Below are 20,454 nucleotides of genomic sequence, written 5' to 3'. Positions count from 1 at the left end.
GCCCCCAAATTGCCTGAATTCTTTTATCAGCCTAAACAAAATTTTAAAAATAAGTATATGTACACTGAAGTTTTGTGTTTACAGTTCTACTTACATTTCTGATTGTTTCGGGATGGTCTTTCATAGGAAAATGAATCTAATTTTGCAAAAGGCCACTAATACTGTTTTGATTGTTTTAAAATTCATGATCTGAGGCCTTAGCTGCAAAAGCTAATTTAATTTAGCTGATACATATAAACTCACTAGCACAGTGGCTTTGTTTGAACAAATGGATTTGCCTTACATGCAATCATCTGCTTTTCCTTAAATCACATTTTCCAGCAGGGTAACTTTATGTTTTAAGTAATTAATTGCTCAATTAATATATTCTTATTCAAAGCAGCCTAGGGAGCAGGGGAAGGGTTTAGTCTGGAGAAAAGGAGGCTCAGGGGGGATTTCTTTGCACTCTATAACTCCCTGGCAGGAGAGTGTGGTGGGATGGGGCTTGGATGAAAAGCAACAGGACAAGAAGAAATGGCTTCACGTTGCACCAAGGGAGGTTTTCTAGGGGGATACAATATAAGAAAATAAAGGTAGTAAAAAAAAATACAGCAAAAATAAAAATAAAGAAAAGCAATCTTCCCCCTAAGGAGTTGCAGCTGAGCCAATTATTAGAGATTAGGAACAGGCCTGACTCTAACAGGCCTCAGCTGTAGCCAATAAGAAGAAGAGTGTTATAAAAGAGTGGGTTGGGTGGTTGAGGGCAAACTAGAGTCAGTTGGCTTCTGTGAGAAAGAAGAGTCAGTGCTTAGAGGAGCTGCCTGTGAGAAACATCGAGGAGGTGCCAAACTCCAGCACTGTGGAACCTTTGCAATGTAATAACAACAAATGGTGACCCCGACGTGACTTCGGGAGGAAAAGGACTCACACTAAACTATCTGACCCCATGGATTTGGGAAAAAGAACTCAAATACTAAACTACATGACCCTGTGGATTTGGGAAAAAGGACCAGGGGAGAATTTACTAAAGTAACTGTAAGAACTGGAAAAAAGAATAGTTCTATTATTTAGTATGATGTGTTTATTGATTAGTGGAGCTGTTAATGTCTGTTGAGCATCAGTATAAAAGATTTTGAAGATAAGTACTTTGTAAACTCAGAAAAGCTGCAAAACTGAACCAACACTTAGAAATACATACATATTTGTACTGTAATATGTTGTCTGAATGTTTGTATAGCTATTAGCTCTAAATGAAATATACAAATGTGCCATAATGTTAATTTATTTGAGCACGTTATTCTAGAAATGCTGGAACTCTGTAATTAAAAGAAAAAGGGAGAATTGTAGGGGGACACAATATAAGAAAATAAAGGTAGTATAGAAAGCAATCTTACCCCTTAAGCTGAGCCAATTATTAGAGATTAGGAACAGGCCTGACTTTTACAGGCCTCAGCTGTAGCCAATAAGAAGAGTGTTATAAAGAGTGGGTTGGGTGGTTGAGGACCAACTGGAGTCAGTTGGCTCCTGTGAGAAGAAGGAAAAGTCAGTGCTTAGAGGAGCTGCCTATGAGAAACATCGAGGAGGTGCCAAACTCCAGCACTGTGGAACCTTTGCAATATAATAACAGCAAGGTTTGTGAGAAATTTATGAAAATCTCTTCAAAATTTATGAAGAACTTCTTCACAGGAAGGGTGGTAAAACGGGCAGCCCAAGGAAGTGGTGGAATCACTGTCCCTAAAAATGTTAGAGAATGTGTAGATGTGGTGCTTGGGGACATCTTTTGGGGTTAATGGTTGGACTCAGTGAACTTGCAGTTCTTTTCCAACCTAAACAATTCTATGGTCCTGTCAATTACAAGATCAGTTTCTCATTTACACGAATAAAATCATTACACTGAGGAAAATTCTGTGCAGCAACTGAAAGCATTCACTTGGGAAACTACTCTGCAAAGAGAGGAGCAGAAAAATCCCTGAAAATCTGAATCCCTGATGTTTCAACCCGAACTCATCTGCTCTTCAGCGGGGGCAAATGAAATACTTGTGGACAGTCAGACTACTGGAGACTGATGTGGGGACAAAACATCCTGAAGGCAGCAACAGAGACATCCTGCACAGGTCACTTGAAATGACAGTTCCATCTCCCTGGCAATGGTGCCAGGATGGTTTCAGCACCTTGGCTCAGGTCCTTGTTCCCAATCCATCAGAGATGGGACTCATGGAGCCACAGATTGGTTGGGTTGGGGTGGAGGAGGCCTTAAAGGACCTCCATTCCCACCCCCTTACCACAGACAGGGACATCTTCCACTGGAATTGAACCCCAAAAATACAGAGGTTGAGTCTGCAGAAGGGACTGACTGAGAACAGTCAGTGGCTGGGTTCAAGTAATTTGGAACACTCCTGGGCTCCAATACAAGCCCCAGCCAAGAGGTCAAGCCACCTTCAAGGGTGACTTTTTTACACTGATGCAAAGCCACAAACTGCTGGCACCAGGCACAGAGGGGGGAGTGAGACCTGCAATTGCCTGCAGGATTATTTCATTATTATATTATTTTTTTTATGACTGTGTTATTACCTCTGAGAACAAGAAGAGAACATCAGGCTGATGATGCTGTCCCTGCTCACAGAGCTCTGCCCCTCAAGACAAAGAGCTAGCAATGACCAGGGTAAATTCCTTTTTGCTCACCAATTTTCCATAAAGTAAAGGAATAACCAGCTGGCACCTTGGGCAGAACAGCAATGAATGACACAAGATATTTCTGCATATTACATGGAAAGAATAGTGATTAAAAATATGTTGTCTTGGCTTTATCAGTCTGACCCATCATGCCTCCTGAAGGCAGAAAAAGTATTCAAAAATAGCTGAGTTTTAAGCAAAATTCAGCTATTTAAATATTTTAATTATTTAAATAAAATCTTAAAAGTTTATTAAAGAAGCTTAAAATTTAAAAGACCCATTCTTTTGGCAAACAAATAAACATTGTTTCTTTCATCATCAGTGGTCAAAAATAAGTGCATGATCTCATGTTGCACCAGAGGAAAATAAATAATATATTATGACCATTATTAAACACTTCTCAGCAGGATCTTCCTGCTGAAAATATTTACCCTGCTCTTCAGACACAGGCAAGTAAAATGAGATACTTGGGAAACACTTGCCAAGAAAGATAAGAAAAAGGAAAAGAGAAGGAAGGGAAAGAAAGAAAGAAGAATCAGTTTCAATGAAAAGAAAAACAATGAAAATAAATAATTCCAAAATAATAAAATCAGTTTTCCTGCCTTTCTTCCATGCTTTTGCCATGCTGATTGTTGGATCCCCTCAACTCCCTTTGGGAACAGCTCCACTTTCACTGCTTTTTAGAAAAAAACTCTTCCCACAGACATGACAGGCATTCCATGCTGATAACACTGACCTTGCCTGTGCCTGCAGGAAAATCAAACAGGACCATTGCATAAGGGAGGATTTCTCAGCCCCTTTTTCCCTCCTCAGAGCCCTGAAGGATTTTTCAGCATCTGCTGTAAAGGCCCCTCTCCTTATCTCTGAAACTTATAATCATCCCAGAGATTTCACGAGTCTTTGCTTCGGAATGAAATAAGAAATAGGGCTCCCAGCCTGAATGATTACTTGAGCACATTTTCCACTAGGTCTTGTTTAAAAGAGAGAAAAATCCTCCTGTCTTCTCCCCCTCACACCCAGTTTCTCTTTGGAAAAAAAAAATGTCTAAATCACTGTAAGTGACTCTAGTTTAGCCTTGGCAAACCATTCACAGTAGCTCTCAGGCAATTAAAGTGAGACACAAATATAAAGGATGTCTCCAGGGTCTCTTTTAATAGGAAGAGCAGGCACCCTGCACTGGCTCCACCACTGGATTATTTTCAGCGGGAAGCACACACAAGGAAACAGCTGCAGCAGCTTTTACACCTCCACCAGGTGACCTGCACTGCCCAAGGTTGTCCCAGGAGCATTGCATGGGCAAATTCTACCATCTCTGCAAAAAAAAAAGCCAAATTGGTGTAGACTGAAGGAGGGAACTGTGCCAGGATGCAGCTCAGCCCACTCAGAGCTGGCTGCAAGGGCAGGGCTGCAGCTTCCTATGCCAGGAGGGAGCATCCTGACAGCTACAAATATCATCCCTTAAGTGCCTGCACAGATGGGTGCAGTAATTTATCAAGGGCGAACAAGAAGATGGTGCAGATTTTATTCCCTGAACAAAAGTGCTTTGACTTTTTTTTGTTTGGCACAGCAGAAATGTTCCCAGGCCTCTGGCAAGATTTGGAGGGTGGGTTAGCAGGCCTGGATGTTTCAGGAAAAAAAATATAAAAATAATAATTGTAACTTGTGTAGAGAAGGGAGGCACAGAGGTGGGAGTGAATGGATGGAGAGAAGGAGGTTTGCATGTTCTTGGGCAGAAATAGGGAATTTTTTCACAGAGAGGGTGTTTAAGCACTGGAAGGGCGCTCAAGGAATGACTGGATGTGGCACTCAATGCCCTGGTTTAGTTGACCAGGTGGTGTTTAGTCAAAGGTTTGACTCAATGATCTTGGAGATCTTTTCCCACCTTAACAATTCTCTGATTCTGTGATTAAAATAACCATTCCTAAAGCCTTCAACGTGATGGAGCTCGAGTTAATTGGGAGTTTGCTGGAGTGGGGAGCAGCCCTGTAAAAGCAGAGAATTTCAGTCTGTTAAGTGGAGCAGGGTAGGTGCTAGAGCACTCCTCCTTGAGTGGCTGCCACTAAGTGGTTCCAGTAGCTCAGCTGCTCAGCTGGTTTTATTCCGTGGCACGTCACGATTTTCCTAAAGCGAGGAACAGAGAACCTGATCCTCTCTGGGAAAAACGTCTGCTCCGAGTGAAGCTCCTGCAGCTGAATTTTTAATTTGTCGAGGCACAGCCCTATGAACACATCCTCCAGTTTAATGAAGGGAACACTCTCAGAAATGTTATAGATCTGGCTGGCTACATCGCTGGATAAAACATATCCAGTCCCGGAACAAAAGGGAGGGTAGGTTGTTCCTGGATACTCTTCCCTACTCACATACCACTTACTCCCTCTTGTCCTGATGGGGTACTCATGCAGTTTTAAAAAGCCTGTGAAGAATCCAGTGCTCTTATTTTTCCTCAGGAGCAGCTCAGTGAGGTAAAAAACATTGACAAACACGTCCGTGTCAGTTTTCATGGCAAAGCTGGACTGGGAACAAAACCTGTGAATCCACTCCATTCCCATCATGGTCTTCAGGGTCAGGTTGTAGTAAGTGTCTGTAAAGTTCTTCTGGATGATGTCTCTGTACCTCTGGCTCTCAGCAGCCACGTCAGCCTGCTGGCTGGGATCCCCAGGGCTCCCCAGCAGGAACAACGTCACCAGGCGCTTCCCAGCCACTGTCCTCTCCCTGCCCCAGCTGTGCCTGATGGCCATCCTGGCATCCAGCTGCTGGAATGAGCTTGCCACCAGCAGGACAAGGAAAGGAGGGTTCTTGTGGCAGTCAACATCTGGGAGCTGGGAGAAGTTCCCTTCCATCCTCCTGAAAGTCTCCGCGGGGAACAGGTAACCCTGGCTGCTCTCACAGAACAGGCAGAATTCGGTCCAGGTGTGGAAAAGCCAGAGGCTGGCACTGCTGAGCCCCACCAGGCAGACAAACAGCCTGAACTTTCTGGAATCCATCTGGAAGGAACAAGAAGGAGCAGCACATCCATAAAAACAATCTCTGGTTCCTCTCAGCCGAGTCCCTGCACAGGGATTTAAAGCCAGGTCAGCTCCAATAGGAAGCTGCTGTTTGAGGGCACTCAGCCACCTGCATTTCTCCTCCTGTCACCCCCACGAGATGTTCTGCTGGCAGATTCACACTTGGGCTTTACTTGAGCCTGCCCTTCAAGCCAGTGTGTCCTCAGAAACCCACACAAGCGTGTCCACCGACACCAGGTCACCCAGGGTGATCCTTCAAACCCCCTCCCCATTTTCAGCATCCTACAAACCAGGTTTAGACCCACCAGGGCCAGAGAAGGAGCAGATTTATGTATCCATTTCAGAGGGCAGAGAACAATTATAATCTTTTGGTTTGGTTTTTTGGGTTTTTTTTTTGTTTGTTTGTTTGTTTTGGGGGTCTTGTTTTATTTTTTGGTGGTTTTTTTTTTTTTTTTTTTTTTTTTGTTTAAATACCATGTTTCTCCATTTGTGCCTGTGTCCCAGAGCCAGCAGCTGTCCCAGGGGCACACTCAACCAGGTTCCTCTCATCTTCTTGTCCTGTGGGGCTCTTGCACCAACCCAGAAACTGCTCCTGATCCTTTTGCTGGAGGGGCCATGAGTCACATTTTTGAAGTTGGGTCAGCTGCTCTGAAAAAAAGAAAGGAACCAGAACAGCAGTGGGTCACATTATTTGGATGTTTCAGCTTGTGCAGAGTTTGAGTGACTCACCAGGACATGCTGAGGAGAGAAGGGGCTTCTCCTATTCCCCTTCCCTTTTTAAGTGAAAAGGATCCAAACAACAACAATGCTCACTCATTTAACCTTGTAAGAGATTAATGAGCTGGACATCTGGTTATAAATCTAATAGAAATTTTGAGTGAGAGAAAAACTATCAAAGCAACCCCCAAATCCTTACAGTGCCAAAAATATGACACATCTGCATAAATTAACCTGGTGAGAGGAGCTTAAGGCTTGAGTTGCTCATTCCAGGAAGCCACAGGCTCTCCTACTGCTATTTTAGAGCATTAGGATGGGGCAATTTTTACCAGGGCACCCCTTTCACCTTCCCCCCTCTCAACAAGGAATTGTATCTGGCTCCCCAGCTGAAAACACAGCAAACCAAGTTAAACCATGGCCAGAGCTGCAGATTTCATGGAAATTTGATTTCTGCCTTCTGGCCAGGAATGTTCTGTGTAGACTCCCCCAAATCACCTTAGTGCCTTCCTTTTGCTCAATTTCCCCTTTCCAGGCAATCAAAGGTTTTGCATTGCAGGATTGAAGCTCATTTGAAAGTCCAGCCAGCTGTCCCTGGAACAAATCCTGCTCATTTTACCCCCAAGAATAGTCCCATGGACTTCAGTGGGAATTCCCAAAAGCATGAAACAAGGAGAACTGGAGTCTTGGTTCACTGGAACTGCTCCCACAGTGAAGTGCATTTTTGCAATGATTCATTAATGAATTTTGACAATACTTCAAAAGTTCACATTTCTTCTGGCACTTAAATTTTAATTCACTTTATCCTTAAATAGAGTATTCCTAGGATCTGATTTTTTTCTTGTATTTATAGCTCACAGTAGTTTTGTAATTAACTTTACAACTGCTTTAGTTAAATACATATGTAAAATTGTGTGAGATTATACGTATGGAGTTATATTATATGTACATACAAAAGATTAAACAAAAATCTGCCCTGCATCTGTTCTCACATTTTTCAGTGGCCTGGGAGGAAGCACGTGAACGACCTGAATTGTGTTTTCAGGACAGGAAGGTGTTTTGTGGTTGACAATGGAGATATACAGAGTTTTTTTCCTGTCACCAGCTCACAGAAGTCTGTTTGAGAGTCTGATATTTCTCTGTTACAGAAATTCCAGAACATGTACAAACCACACACTGAACTAAGGAAACAATGGAGAGCAACATTCTGTTAAAACCCATTAAAACCTCTCCACAAATATCCAAGTGCAAGGTGCCATAACCCACAACAAACATACTACAAGATTTCAGTAGAATCAGACTAATGTAATGCGGCCATTACTTACTTTTGTTTCCAGCATTGGTAACAGATCTAAAAAAACTTTTAAAATGTCCTTGTTTTGGATAGCTGGGTGAGCAGCCTCCCACCTTTACCATTTTTTCTTTCCAGAACCAGATTGCCTTCCCCTTTCAGCCCATGTGTGTGGAGCACACACAAAAACCCACAAACACACACAGCTGGGCAATGCAAACACATGCAAATTGTAAACATTGCATTTCAGAAGCTCTGCAAGAGGCACACGTGTCCATGTTATCCTCTCCCAGCAGGCCCTGTAGGGATCAAGGCTGGGCAGTGGCCTTGATAAGAAGAACCATGGAATGGTTTGGGTTGGAAGGGACCTCAAAGCCCACCCAGTGCCCCCCCTGCCATGGCAGGGACACCTCCCACTGCCCCAGGCTGCTCCAGCCCCAGTGTCCAACCTGGCATTCTCTGGGAGAATTCCAAGGGGAAAGGATGACAGACACACAAGCTTCCTCCTCTTGCCAAGGCCATTTTCCTTCAAAAACCATCCATTCAGTCCTTGTTTTCAGATGAACAGGGATGTTTCTGAACACTAAAATTGTTCCTGAACACTAAAACCATTTTATATGAATGCAGTCAGGGAAGTTCCTTGGAGCACTGAAGTTTCTCTGTCAGGGAATTAAATCACCCTGGTATTGTCTCCTTACCCCGGAGATGCTGAGCCCCCCTCCCCATTTTGCACCAAAATAAATATTTCTGGTTTTATATAAAGTCCTTTTGCATGATGAAATATTTGATTTTTCTCTGTGCTCTCAGTCATAAATCATAGTTTTTAATTATCTCAACACTATTTTCATCTCTTGTTGTTCCAGCTGCAAAATATTTAATGAAGGGCATTTCCAAAAAAATTGCCTGTTTCATATCCTAGAGACTTTTCTTAAACTGACTGGCACTTCATGGGTCTCTGCAGCTGTGGCCTGCATGGAATCCTGGCACCAAACCATGTGGGACCTGCAGCCTCTTCTCACACTCACCTGAAATGAACACATAAAAAAAAAGACTCTGCTCTCTCCCAGCAGCTTAAGGGGAGCTGAATTTTTTTGTTCCCTTTGTTATTTATCAAATCCCTCCTTTTTCTTGAGACTGTCTCTTTCAGGCAAGTCACAATACTTTATTTTTCAGCACAAAGTGTTACACCAGGTAAACACAAACACAGAAACACTCTGCAGTGGTTACAGATGCCTGCCACAAACACATTCTGTAGCACTCCCCAGCTTGGTAGCCATGAGTTAAGCCAACCTCATCCAAGAGTTTTCTTCTTTCTGCCACTCTTCTATCATTTTTTCTATCCATTTTTGTCTGCTGGGCTTCAAAGTCATCCCTGATGTGAGTGCAACCTTCTTGTCCTATTATAGCACATTTTTCCTTAAGGCCATTGTTCCAAACTGCAAGGCAAGGTGTATTCTGTTTGCCATCTGTGTGGCAGTTGTCTTTTGTCAAGTGGGCAGTTCTCCTTATCTCTTCCACACCCACTCCTCCCTCTGGGGGGACACCTGCTGATAACAGGGATTGAATGTCCCTGCATGGCTGATAAGAACTAGAGCATCCCGTTGGGAGATGGGAGCCCAGGGGGAGGAGCCAAGCATTCCTACCTGGATAGAATCTGGAGATTCTGGAACACCAGCACAGCTTCTCCACTGGATTCCCAGAGGAGCAGCAGCTGCCTCTCCACTGGACCTTCAGAGGCAGACTGCACCTTTCTCCAGGATCCCTGCTCCAGCAGAACCACCCCTGGCACTGCAGGAGGGCTGCAGCCACAATTCCAATGGCCCTGCTGCCAGCACCCTGACCCACAGGGTGTCAGGGTGTGCTCTGACTCTGGCAGTGCTGTTTTGATTTACTGCATTGTTTATTGTATCCTTTTATTTTCTTCCCTAGTAAAGAACTGTTATTTCCTGCTCCCATAATTTTTTTGCTGAGAGCCCCTTAATTTAAAATTTACAGCAATTCAGAGGGAAGAGGTTTGCATTTTCCATTTCAGGGGAGGCTCCTGCCTTCCTTAGCAGACACCTGGCTTTCCAAACCAAGACAGCCAGGTCTTGGTTCTGTGGAGCTTCAACTTTCCTTGAGAACATATCCAGCAATTAGTTACATTTAATATTTTAGCCACTTGATATTTTCATAGGAATTTTCATGTCAAATCCCTCAGTGAAACTCCAGAGGTGGTTTTGGCAAACAGATTTTGGTGAGCTGTGGAGATACCTCTTACAGATATGAACAATACTTCTGTTGCAAGGCTATTCATCCTTTTTCCTCAATTTTATTCTGGCTGGGGGTAATAATTTAGGTTTAATAGTGTGATTCATTCTTTCTGCCTTTCTTGTGACCAGCATGGAGTATGTAAATCCCACTGGATTCCCAAGGCCTGTCCCACAATTCCTGCTGTAAAACAAGACCCTCTGTCTGATGGCATTCCTAGAGGAGCTCCAAAGTATGGAAATAATTGATTTAGAAATATTTCCACTACTTCTTTTGCCTTGTTGGTGCAACAGGGAAATGCTTCAGGGCACCCAGAACAGGGATGCACTAAAAGAAATTTACAGCTCTCTTTGCATGGAAGTTCTGTAAAGCCAATTTGCCAATAATCTCCAGGAGAGTTTCTACCTTTGGTAACCTCCATCCCTACTTTATTCCCTCAGAAACGATTCCATGTCCAGCAGGGGTGACTGCCCATGCACCAGGGGGAAAGTTAGAATATAATACTCTGATTAACTGAATTTTTGTGCTATATGCTGATTTAACATCTCTGCAGCTCTGTAGCTGTGACTGCTCACAAACAGCTGGGCCAGCCTTGGTGTGAGGGAATAATTCAAAAGATTTCACAGGATCTAGGAAGCCCAAAGCTGGAGGCTTCATCAGGGCTTTTTAAGTCATTTGAAAGCAGCCTGAGTATCATCAGGCCATATAATAAATTATTTCTGTATTTAAAAGTATTTATGTATTTAAAAGTATTCATGGCTATAAACTATATATGGCCATTACTATACAAAATATTTAAAAGTCCATACAAAGGGTGGACCAATAATCCAAAATTCTTTTAAATCTATTACAGTGAGCCATTCAAAATTTTATTTATTTCTAGTTAGCAATTTTATTAATTGCTCCTGAGTTTTGTACTAAGCAATAACCCTTACTTTTAACATTTTTGACTGGCAAAATTTGAGTTCACCAACAACCTTTACCTTAAAATTTTCTTAATCTTAGGTAATGAGTCTTTTCAGTGTTTTAATTTTAAAGGATATTGGTTTTGTCTTACCAGGCCATTATCTGATTTAATTTGGTTATCACAGGTTCTGCTCTTTTTGATTTTCCAGGAATCCCCCTGGCCCACACAATGGGGATCACTGCATCCTTAATTCTCTTTGGGATAGGTTCAGATTGGGAAGTCAGTGTAATATAAAAATTGAAGTGTACATGTATTTAGAATCAGGGATTTTAATTTGAATGTCTCCTTCCTGAAACTTGATTTTTGCACTCAATTTTCCCAGTTAAGTTTTTCCTTAATAACAGTTTTGGAGAGTTAGACAGGTACAAAAACTGATGGGTTATTTATATTTTTTCTAGTTTGAACTTCAGTGGTTTGAAAAAGGGGCAGAGTTCATGAGTTCCAGTGGCACCAACAATTGTGATGGATGCATCCCTAAACTTCCCTTGCATTTAATACTGAATAATTGATATTTAATACTGAATAATTGGTTCCTGTGCTTACTCAAAATTCCAGGTTTTCATTTCTTGATGTGGATCTTACCAGAGGCTCTGCTGTTGCCATGAGAGGCTTTGGAGGAGTCCTGGGTTTTACCTGAGCATACTCCCACTTTCAATATTTATATTTATTTTGTAATTTGTGTATTGATTAGTTCCCAATCTTCCTAATGAAGATGAAGGACCTGAACCCCTTCCCTTGTTACAGGACTCCTCCCTGGGGTAAGAATTTTTTTGCTGTTTTATAATTGATATCATCTTCTGTTTAGTTTTTTCCTGTTTCTTTTCTTTTTTTTTTTTTGGGATTTGCACATTTTGACACATTGTCCATGCAACATCAAGTAGTTTACCTGTATTAAAACCATCCATTTCTTGGATTTTCAATAGTTTTGTTCTATTGTCATCTGAGGACTGTCCTATGAAAACAAGAGTCAGGCAACTTTTACCTTCCCCCCAAATGTTTTCTTATCTTTATTTCTCTCTTATCCATGCCTGCAGCTGCCCTTTTCAGTTCTCTATGCACAGGACTTTACAGCTAAGTCTGAAACTTTCTTTTTCCATTGACAATCTAAACGCTGGTTGCTGTTCCACCAAAATATTACAAAACCAGGTTTCAAAATCTCTGTTTTAAAATACCAGAATGCCAAGTTTTAAAATACCAAAGTAGCACATATTTAAAATATTCAAATACTAAGTTCCAAAATACCAAAGCAACCCAGTTTCAAAATATTAGAATACCAAGTTCCAAAATACTAAAATAATTCTGCCTCAAAATATCAGAACATCAAGCTTCAAAATATCAGAGTAACCCAAGATATTCAAGATATTAAATACTGAAATACCCAATTCCAAAATAGCAATTTTCAGGTGTCTTATGTGGGCAGGATTCCCAAACTCAAGAGAATGCCTCAATGTCACATTGGGTTCCTACCTGTGTCCCAAATCAGTCTGGGGGAATCTGTGATTTTCTCCAGGAAAGTGCCAGCATGGAAAATCCCAGAGCCCCAGGGGACACCAGGCAGTTGTCCCCTGTGGGTTCACCAGAAATGGCACCAAAATTGGCAGGAATAAACTTTTCTAACTGTCTTTCTGTTGCTTCTTTTTACATAATTTGCCAAAAACACCCACTGGAGGCCTCTTTATCTGTCCTCCACTGTCCCAGGCAGGCTTATCATCCTCTGGAAAGACCTCCATATCATTTTATATAGAAAACACATAATTTTGTCTTTTTGCTTGCCAGTTAGTCTTTAAGCTCTGTTCAGCAGCCTCAGGGGAGGTGGAAATGTTTGTTCTCTGTCATTTACCATTGGGATTCTATGAAGAAGGTGGCCAAGGTCTGGGATCCCAATCCCAAGCCGCAGCACTCCTTATTTTGCAAATCCCTCTTTCCGCCAGCAGCACAAACTCCCTCCTCCCCCCCACCATGAGTTGGCTTTGGGGTCCCTCTGTTCCCACCTCTGACCCTGCTGGAACTCCTTTGTGCTTCCCAGGGATCCAGCCCTCCTGTGCCAAAGCCTAAAGTCAGAATTAACCTGAGATCTCCTTTAATGAGTGTAATTATCTGAACGGAGGGCTGTGTGCCAGATAGCTCGGGGAAAGCAGCCTGCCCCGAGGCAGAGGCAGGGAAGTAGGTCTGGAGTCCCCCTGGGGAGCAGGTTGGAAATATCAATTTATCCAGGAACTTTTCTTACCTTTTCTGGGGCAGAGCTGCTCCCAGGTGCAGCAGATGTCGGGCTGCTGGTGTTTCGCACCGAGGTCACACACAGCAGCCAGGGAGAAACCCAAACCACAAATGATCAAAAGTGCAAAAGACCTCGCTTTGTAGCAAGACTCAAACAGCTGCAGCCCCAAAATCAGAGGCACAAATTAAGAGTGGGACCAGGAGCTCCAAACTCAGGTCCTGCACAGTAAAAGTCAGCAGTGCTGTTCCCTTTTGCCTCTCCTAATCACTGAATATCACACATGCCCTGGTATAAGGACTGGTACAAGCTGCTAACTCCCAATTTTCCTTGGAATAAAGCCCCTAAATTGCTTTTTCATAAGCTCAGCATGACACAGAGAAGGATTAAGCACACATAGATAATAAGAAAATGTCAAGAACAACAGGAAACATTTATTTTTCTTCCTAAATGCAAGAGTTTCAGAGGAGCAGGGGCCAGTCTGGAGCTCTCCAAAATGACATTTCTGCTGATGCAGGTGCCTGGCTCACCAGTTTGATGAATTAACAGTGTGCTCACTCAAACTGGCAGGCAAAAAAGGGTGGAAACCCCCCCCAAAAAAAAGTGCAGGACAAAGGGAAAAACTTTCTGTGCTGTATTTTCTGAACCTTTTTCCCTTTGGTACCTCTCACCAGCCTCTGCTCTCAGGGTGGTGTCTCCTTGCAGTCCATCAGCAAGGCAGAGCAAGGCACTGTTCCTCTTCTCCACACACACCAGTTTCTATCACTTCAGCACTGAGTTGCTGGGCTCATTATTTATGGCCAGATCCTCTCCCTTTTTTTTCCTTTCTTTTTTATTTTCCTTTTTTGGTAGTGTTTTTTGGTTTTTGGTTGTCATTTTTTGTATTGTTTTGTTTTTTTGGTGGGGGGGTTTGTTTCTTTGGGGGTTTTTTTGTTTTGGTTTTTTTGGGTTTTTTTCTTTGGTTTTGTGTGGTGTTTTTTTTGTTTGGCATTGGGGGGTTTTTTTTGTCTTGATTATTTTATTTTCTCTGGTTTTTCTCCCATTTTTTCCACACTGCTACTGTGGTGGGAGGGGGTTTGCTTCCCCAGTTCCTCCCAGGCCTGCTGGGATGGAAAAAAGGGGTCTGAGGACTGGGTTTGATTTTAATCTTAATCTTTCCAGACTTAAAATGAGCCTCTGGTCCTCCAGAAATATTTTCTGTCCAGGCAGTGACTCTGTCACAGAGCCAGGGCAGGAGTCCCTGAGCCATCAATTAGAGAACAGATAGAAAAGGAGCATTACTGTTATGGATTTGCAAATCCCACTACATGGCCTGGCTTATGCTCTGTCTTTATGTTACTAATACCCATTTAGCTGATTGACCCTGCGACTCCAACAGCAGATTGAATCTTCTTTGGGGAAGGTTGGGCTGGTTTTTATTTACCCCTTGGGGTTTTAATAAGGAGAGAAGTAAGAATAATTAAAAGAAATATATGTGTAGTAAAAACAAGTGAGTTATTCATTTTCTGGAGAAAGAAAAATTAGAGTGAGATGTTACACTCTAGATTAAAATTAAATGCCATTTACCATATATACAGATATATGCATGGTCAACATGTGCAGCTATAATGAGCAAAGAAGCATTTTTCACATCAATCAAAGAAAAACCATGGTCAAAAAAAGGAGAAATTTTAAAATATAAATTGGTTAAAATTCAGGTTTAAAAAATGCAGGTTTGAAATTGGTTAAATTCCTCAGTACTGAGCAAGAGTCTCTTTAAGTTTCACTTCCTTGCCCTATGGGGCTACGAGGCTATTTCAGGAGAGAAATGACCCACAATAACTGACCCACAATAACTCCTTAACCTCACCTGTTCAGAGGCAAATCTGCACCATTTCCCCCTCTGAATTGTATTTTCTGTGCCACAGAGGGCAGTTTATTGGTGGTTATCCACAGTCCCAGCAGATTGCATAAATTCAATTTAAACACCTCAGGCACAGGGGCAGCTCTGCAGGCAATACTCCTCCATTTAATAGCTGCATCTTTGTTTTCATGGGAAAAAACAAATATTCCTGGGCCTCATCCACTCAGAAAAGTGTTTCCAACTCAGATCCAGAAGTGTCACCTCGGATGTGGAAATTTCCACATAATAATAATAATAATAATAATAATAATAATAATAATAATAATAATAATAATAATAATAATATTAGCAATGGCCCAGACCCCTGCTGTCCTTGGGTTCTGCCTCTGTCCCTACCTAGATGCCTAAAGGAAAATCAAGATCATGGCAGGAGGGAAGGCCTTTGTGGCACAGGAATCTTTTGAACCAGAGGATGCATCTTCCTCCTTATTAAAAAGAAATCAAGAGCCATTAGCTCTTAATGCACCTTGATCTCATCCACCCAACATGAGCACTTGCTCATAACATCTGTTTTGAAAAGCCAAAAAAGCATCCTGAGACCTAAATGCAATTTTGCTCTCAAAACCAGTAAAAAGTTTGTGTCTTGGAGTGACTCAAAGCGAAACAGTTTGGCAGGAGGTACCGCTGCTCTGGTAATGTCACAGGAAATAAGTGCTGCAACTGAAGAGTCAAAAAGAAATATATTCCCAGGGACTTTAGCCAAGCTAAGGAAGCTTGCTTCTATTTTAAAATATCAGCTTGCTTCTCCAAGCCACCTGCAAAATTCTCTGGATGAATCCTGGGCCTTGCACACCCACCAAAATGTTCAGTTTGGGTATTATGAAGGCCAGATCCTTTTTCCAGGATGGAGAGGATGCTGCAGTGGGGGCTGAGGGTGTCCTGCTGGAGAGCTCAGACATCAATGCAGGGACACTGTACAGGACACCCAGTGCAGTCCAGCCCCTGCTGCAGGTGCTTTGTGTCCTTTTCAGGAGCACATTTGGACACTTTTGGCTCGTTCCACTTGCACAAGGATGCAAGCACAGCTGGCAGGCAGCCAGCCAAGGGCATCCTCTCTCACAGGCAGGGAAAAGAGCAGTGCCCTGGGGCACTCCCTCCTTCCCTCTCATCTTGGTAGGATTTTTTCCCAAACCTTCAGCCTAAAAGCCTCCTCCTCCTCCTGTCTCTGTCCTCCCTTCACCTGCTGAGTGCCAGCCATCCCTCTCTGGATTTCTCTCCAATGCTAATAGACTCTTCTCCTAATGCTTCCTCTGTTCCTACAATACCACCAGGTTCCTTTTATCCCTGATGCTAATGGGCATATTTAACTAATTTCAGAGTGGCCTCATGAATCAGCAATTTTATCCTACTTGCTCTATTCCCAAGCCCAGATCTCAGCACAGATAAGCAATTGTCCAACACGGGATGGATCAGAGCAACCTGACCCTGTGTAAACCCATTGTGCCAAACAGGAATAAAACCCTGCTCACATTCCTCTTATCTTCATAAAAAAAGTAATGAGGAAATTTCTTCCTTAGGCTCTTGTTGCCTCTGTCAGGACTCTGAAAGTCCAGTTCTCCAAGGAATTCTATGCCCCCAAACCAAAATATTTATTGCACCCTCTTTCACAAGTAATACTCTGGTTGTTTTTCCACATCTCAATGCAAAAGAGAAATAAAACTGGAAATGGTTATTTCAGATAGAATGAGGATCTTGCTCTTCTCCCTTGGAAACAGTCTCAAGATACATGAAGGAAGAGGTAAAACAGCACTGAAGAGAAGTGATAATTATGCAAGTTAAAAAAAAAAAAAACATTCAAAATTGGAAGAACTGCCAATAAAGAAATTCCAATACCACTCCTAAATCTTTGACTGCTGCTCAGTCCTGATGCTATCACTGTAGGATGAGGACCTGTCAGGATGTTACGTTGCAGATGGATTTTTGCCCAATTTAAATCTGAGGGAGCACTTGGAGCAGGTGAGCCTGGTGCTCATGCTTTGCCCTTTTGTTTCATTCTGCCTCTTGGCACAATCATTTTTTGGTGTTTGGAACTTTATACTCCCCCTTTCAGCTCCAGTTGAACTAATTCTTTGCATCCATGTGTTTGTTCAAGCATCCAGTCTGGTACTTTGGGAGGAAAGAAATCATCCTGGGCAAAGGCACACAAATCCAACCCTCATGCTGGCAAATCCTTTGTCAATAACGACTTGGCTTTAAAAGTGCTGATTATACACAGAAATGTTTGTGGGATTGGGGCCAGTGGCTGCGTTTTTAATTACTTACCTGTGCCTCGTGGATCTTCTGTTTTTCAGCATTTTATCCCAGCAGGACAGCGAGGAGAACACTGCCCTGGCTTTGTCCTAACTGCTCCTGGTCTTTATGTGGGGCTGCCAAAATGTTCCCCCGTGTAAAACACCCATCAAATCCGGCAAGTCAGGTTACTCAGGACCGCGTTTCACCCCCAAACCAGGGCACGACACCCGTTTTACCCGGGGAAGGACACGGCAGTCCGGAGCTGGGGACAGCCTGGATAGGGAGGTCTGGATTTGGATCCCGCTCTCCAGGCAGGGTCACACCTGCAGCCCCCTCGCCTCTCCCTCTCCCCACCCACCGCGGCCGCCGGAGAGTTTGGGAAAGTCGGAGCGGCAGCTCCGAGGGCACATCCAGGGCTGGAGGGAGAGAAGGGAGGGAAGGGAGGGAAGGGAGGGAAGGGAGAGAAGGGAGAGAAGGGAGGGAAGGAAGAGAAGAAGGGAGAGAAAGGAGAGAAAGGAGAGAAAGGAGAGAAGGGAGAGGAGAAGGGAGAGAAGAAGGGAGAGAAAAAGGAAGAGAAGAAGGGAAGAGAAGAAGAGAGAAAAGAAGGGAGAGAAGAAGGGAAGAGAAGGGAGAGAAGAAGAGAGAGAAGGGAGAGAAGAAGAGAGAGAAGGGAGAGAAGAAGGGAGAGAAGGGAGAGAAGAAGGGAGAGAAGAAAGAAGAGAAGGAGGGAGAGAAGAAGGGAGAGAAGGGAGAGAAGAAGGGAAGAGAAGGGAGAGAAGAAGGGAGAGAAGGGAGAGAAGAAGGGAGAGAAGGGAGAGAAGAAGGGAGAGAAGGGAGAGAAGAAGGGAGAGAAGGGAGAGGAGAAGGGAGAGGAGAAGGGAGAGAAGAAGGGAGAGAAGGAGGGAGAGAAGAAGGGAGAGGAGAAGGGAGAAGAGAAGGGAGAGGAGAAGGGAGAGAAGGAGGGAGAGAAGGAGGGAGAGAAGGAGGGAGAGAAGAAGGGAGAGAAGGAGGGAGAGAAGGGGGGAGAGAAGGAGGGAGAGAAGGAGGGAGAGAAGAAGGGAGAGAAGAAGGGAGAGAAGGAGGGAGCGAAGAAGGGAGAAAAGGAGGGAGAGAAGGAGGGAGAGAAGGAGGGAGAGAAGGAGGGAGCGAAGGGAGTCCCTGCTCCCGCTCCTACCTGCAGCTGGCCGTAGGAAGCGGCGCCTCCTCACCCCGGGCTCCCGCAGCGCATCCTCCGGCGCCTGCGGCTCTTCCCGTCGGGATCGCCGGGATCTGCGGGGCTACAGCTGCCCGGCTGTGCCCCTGCCACCCCCGAGCCCCGCTGTCCCCAGCGAGGGGCTCATCCTCGGCCCGGCTCCGCCGGCAGAAGCGAAGGAAGGCGGCGATGCGGCAGCGGTAACCTGAACTCCCTGCCTGCCTCTTCCCTCTCTCCCTCCTCCCTCCCTGCCTCCCTCCCTCTCTGCCGTGGGTAAGAGACCCACTGAACCTCCGCTCCAGGTCAGGAGCCGGCTGTAGATGGTTTTATCTGGGGTGTTTTGGATGGGAGGTGGGAAGCAGCGTCCTGCCAGGAGCTGGAAATGAGAGCAGCGGCGGCTCCTCCCGGCGCTGGGAAAGTTCGGCCGGGCGCTCCCAGTTACCGACAGCACAGCCTGGATTTGTTCAGAGGCACAGAAATCCCCCTCTGCTCCAAAGCCCACACTGAGGCACCTTCGGAGGGGTTTTCCTGCTGGGGAATGACATCCAAGCGCAAAACCACCGCGCCGGGGAAACGGGAAAGCGAGGGGAGCAAACCTCACCCGGGCAGCCGCATCCCCGGGCTGAGAGCATCCCTGAGCGCCTTTCCCTGGACCCCCCTGTCCGCCTGGCCCCCGAGCTGGGGGGGCTCAGCACAGCATCCCTGACCCCTGTCCGCCTGATCCCCGAGCTGGCCGGGCTCAGCACAGCATCCCTGACCCCTGTCCCCCTGGCCCCCGAGCTGGGGAGGCTCAGCACAGCATCCCTGACCCCTGTCCGCCTGATCCCCGAGCTGGGGGGCTCAGGACAGCATCCCTGACCCCCTGTCCGCCTGGCCCCCGAGCTGGCCGGGCTCAGCACAGCATCCCTGACCCCCTCTCAGCCTGGCCCCCGAGCTGGCCGGGCTCAGGACAGCATCCCTGACCCCCTGTCCGCCTGGCCCCCGAGCTGGCCGGGCTCAGCACAGCATCCCTGACCCCCTGTCCGCCTGGCCCCCGAGCTGGCCGGGCTCAGCACAGCCTCAGCGGCGAGCCTTTGCTTCAGGGCAAAGTACGAGTCCAGGCAGGACACCCGATCCCTTCCCAGCGCCAATTCCAATAGTTGGAGCACGTGGAGAGCTGCTTTTACCTTTATGAACTGTCCCCTGGTGACAGCAAACAGCGGCAGCTTCACAGCACAACAATTATTGAAGCAAATGGCTCCGGGGGAAAGACATTTCTCTTCTAAACGCTGCAAGCTATAGCAGGAAAAAAAACCCCAAAAACCTCCCAGACAAACGTTATGGATAAAGCCTCACATTTAATAGCAAAATACCCAGGGATGATCCAGAGCACTTGGAATTTCTAGAGAGAAAATACTCGCTGTGATTTGTCATTGTCTTTTTTTTTTCTTTTTTTTTTTTTTCTTTTTTTTGAAACAGGTTGTTAGAGCGCAGCGCAAGAAAACACGAGACAAATCAATCACTGCGAGCTGCTGGCAGCTCCCTTCCTTTCTCCTCCCCCTGCACTCCAAGGCTGGAGATGCAGAGATGTAGTTAAGGAGACACACAGAACGCTCTTTGCTTGGTGTACTCTGCAGGAGAAGAGAGGTCCAGATCCACTTCCAGATTTGCTGCAGAAAGGACTGCCCCAAAAGCTTTTTCTTTATTTCTTTAATTATGCAAAAAGCCACTCCCGGGTGGTTTTAGTTTCCCGTAATGAAGAAGCATTAGCTAAGGCACCTAAGAATGCCTGTGCCTCCCTCTGCATGCATGACTCTCTCTTTTGTACTCCAAGTTCCTAAAAACACCTTGCCTTTAGTTTTGGGGAAGTGCTAACACTTCCTTTGTCACAGTCTGACCTACAAAGTTCCACAGCTACTGAACACACAAAAGCTTCTGCATGCAAATTATCTGCCCTCCACCTGCAAATGAGTAAGGTTGGGGCATTTTCCCATTGAAAACAGGAGCACAGTGCTGGGGCTGGGGCCCCAACCCCTGCCCACATCGCTGCTGAA

The 20,454-nt window shown here is 44.8% G+C and overlaps 1 protein-coding gene across 4 annotated transcripts in view; it reads right to left on the bottom strand.

Moving 5' to 3' along the window:
- Positions 1 to 2,474: 2,474 nt before the first annotated feature.
- B3GALT5 (beta-1,3-galactosyltransferase 5) overlaps positions 2,475 to 20,454 on the bottom strand; it is a 36,499-nt gene continuing 18,519 nt past the window's right edge. Inside the window, exons 1-5 of one of the 4 annotated variants that reach the window (XM_084200947.1) lie at positions 8,953 to 9,026; positions 8,112 to 8,264; positions 7,364 to 7,552; positions 6,132 to 6,305; positions 2,475 to 5,636 (exon numbers count right to left, since the gene is read on the bottom strand). In XM_084200947.1, the coding sequence (XP_084057073.1) occupies positions 4,683 to 5,636; positions 6,132 to 6,206 (1,029 nt within the window). In that variant the 5' untranslated portion in view covers positions 6,207 to 6,305; positions 7,364 to 7,552; positions 8,112 to 8,264; positions 8,953 to 9,026 and the 3' untranslated portion in view covers positions 2,475 to 4,682. Of the gene's footprint in view, positions 5,637 to 6,131; positions 6,306 to 7,363; positions 7,553 to 8,111; positions 8,265 to 8,952; positions 9,027 to 11,765; positions 11,832 to 20,454 lie in introns of those variants that run through there. The other 3 variants (XM_084200946.1, XM_084200948.1, XM_084200949.1) reach the window with 3 other exon arrangements.

The sequence above is a fragment of the Fringilla coelebs genome, assembly GCF_963513975.1.
Source record: "Fringilla coelebs genome assembly, chromosome: 2".
NCBI lineage: Eukaryota > Metazoa > Chordata > Aves > Passeriformes > Fringillidae > Fringilla > Fringilla coelebs.
This window is presented reverse-complemented; position numbering and strand designations above follow the sequence as displayed.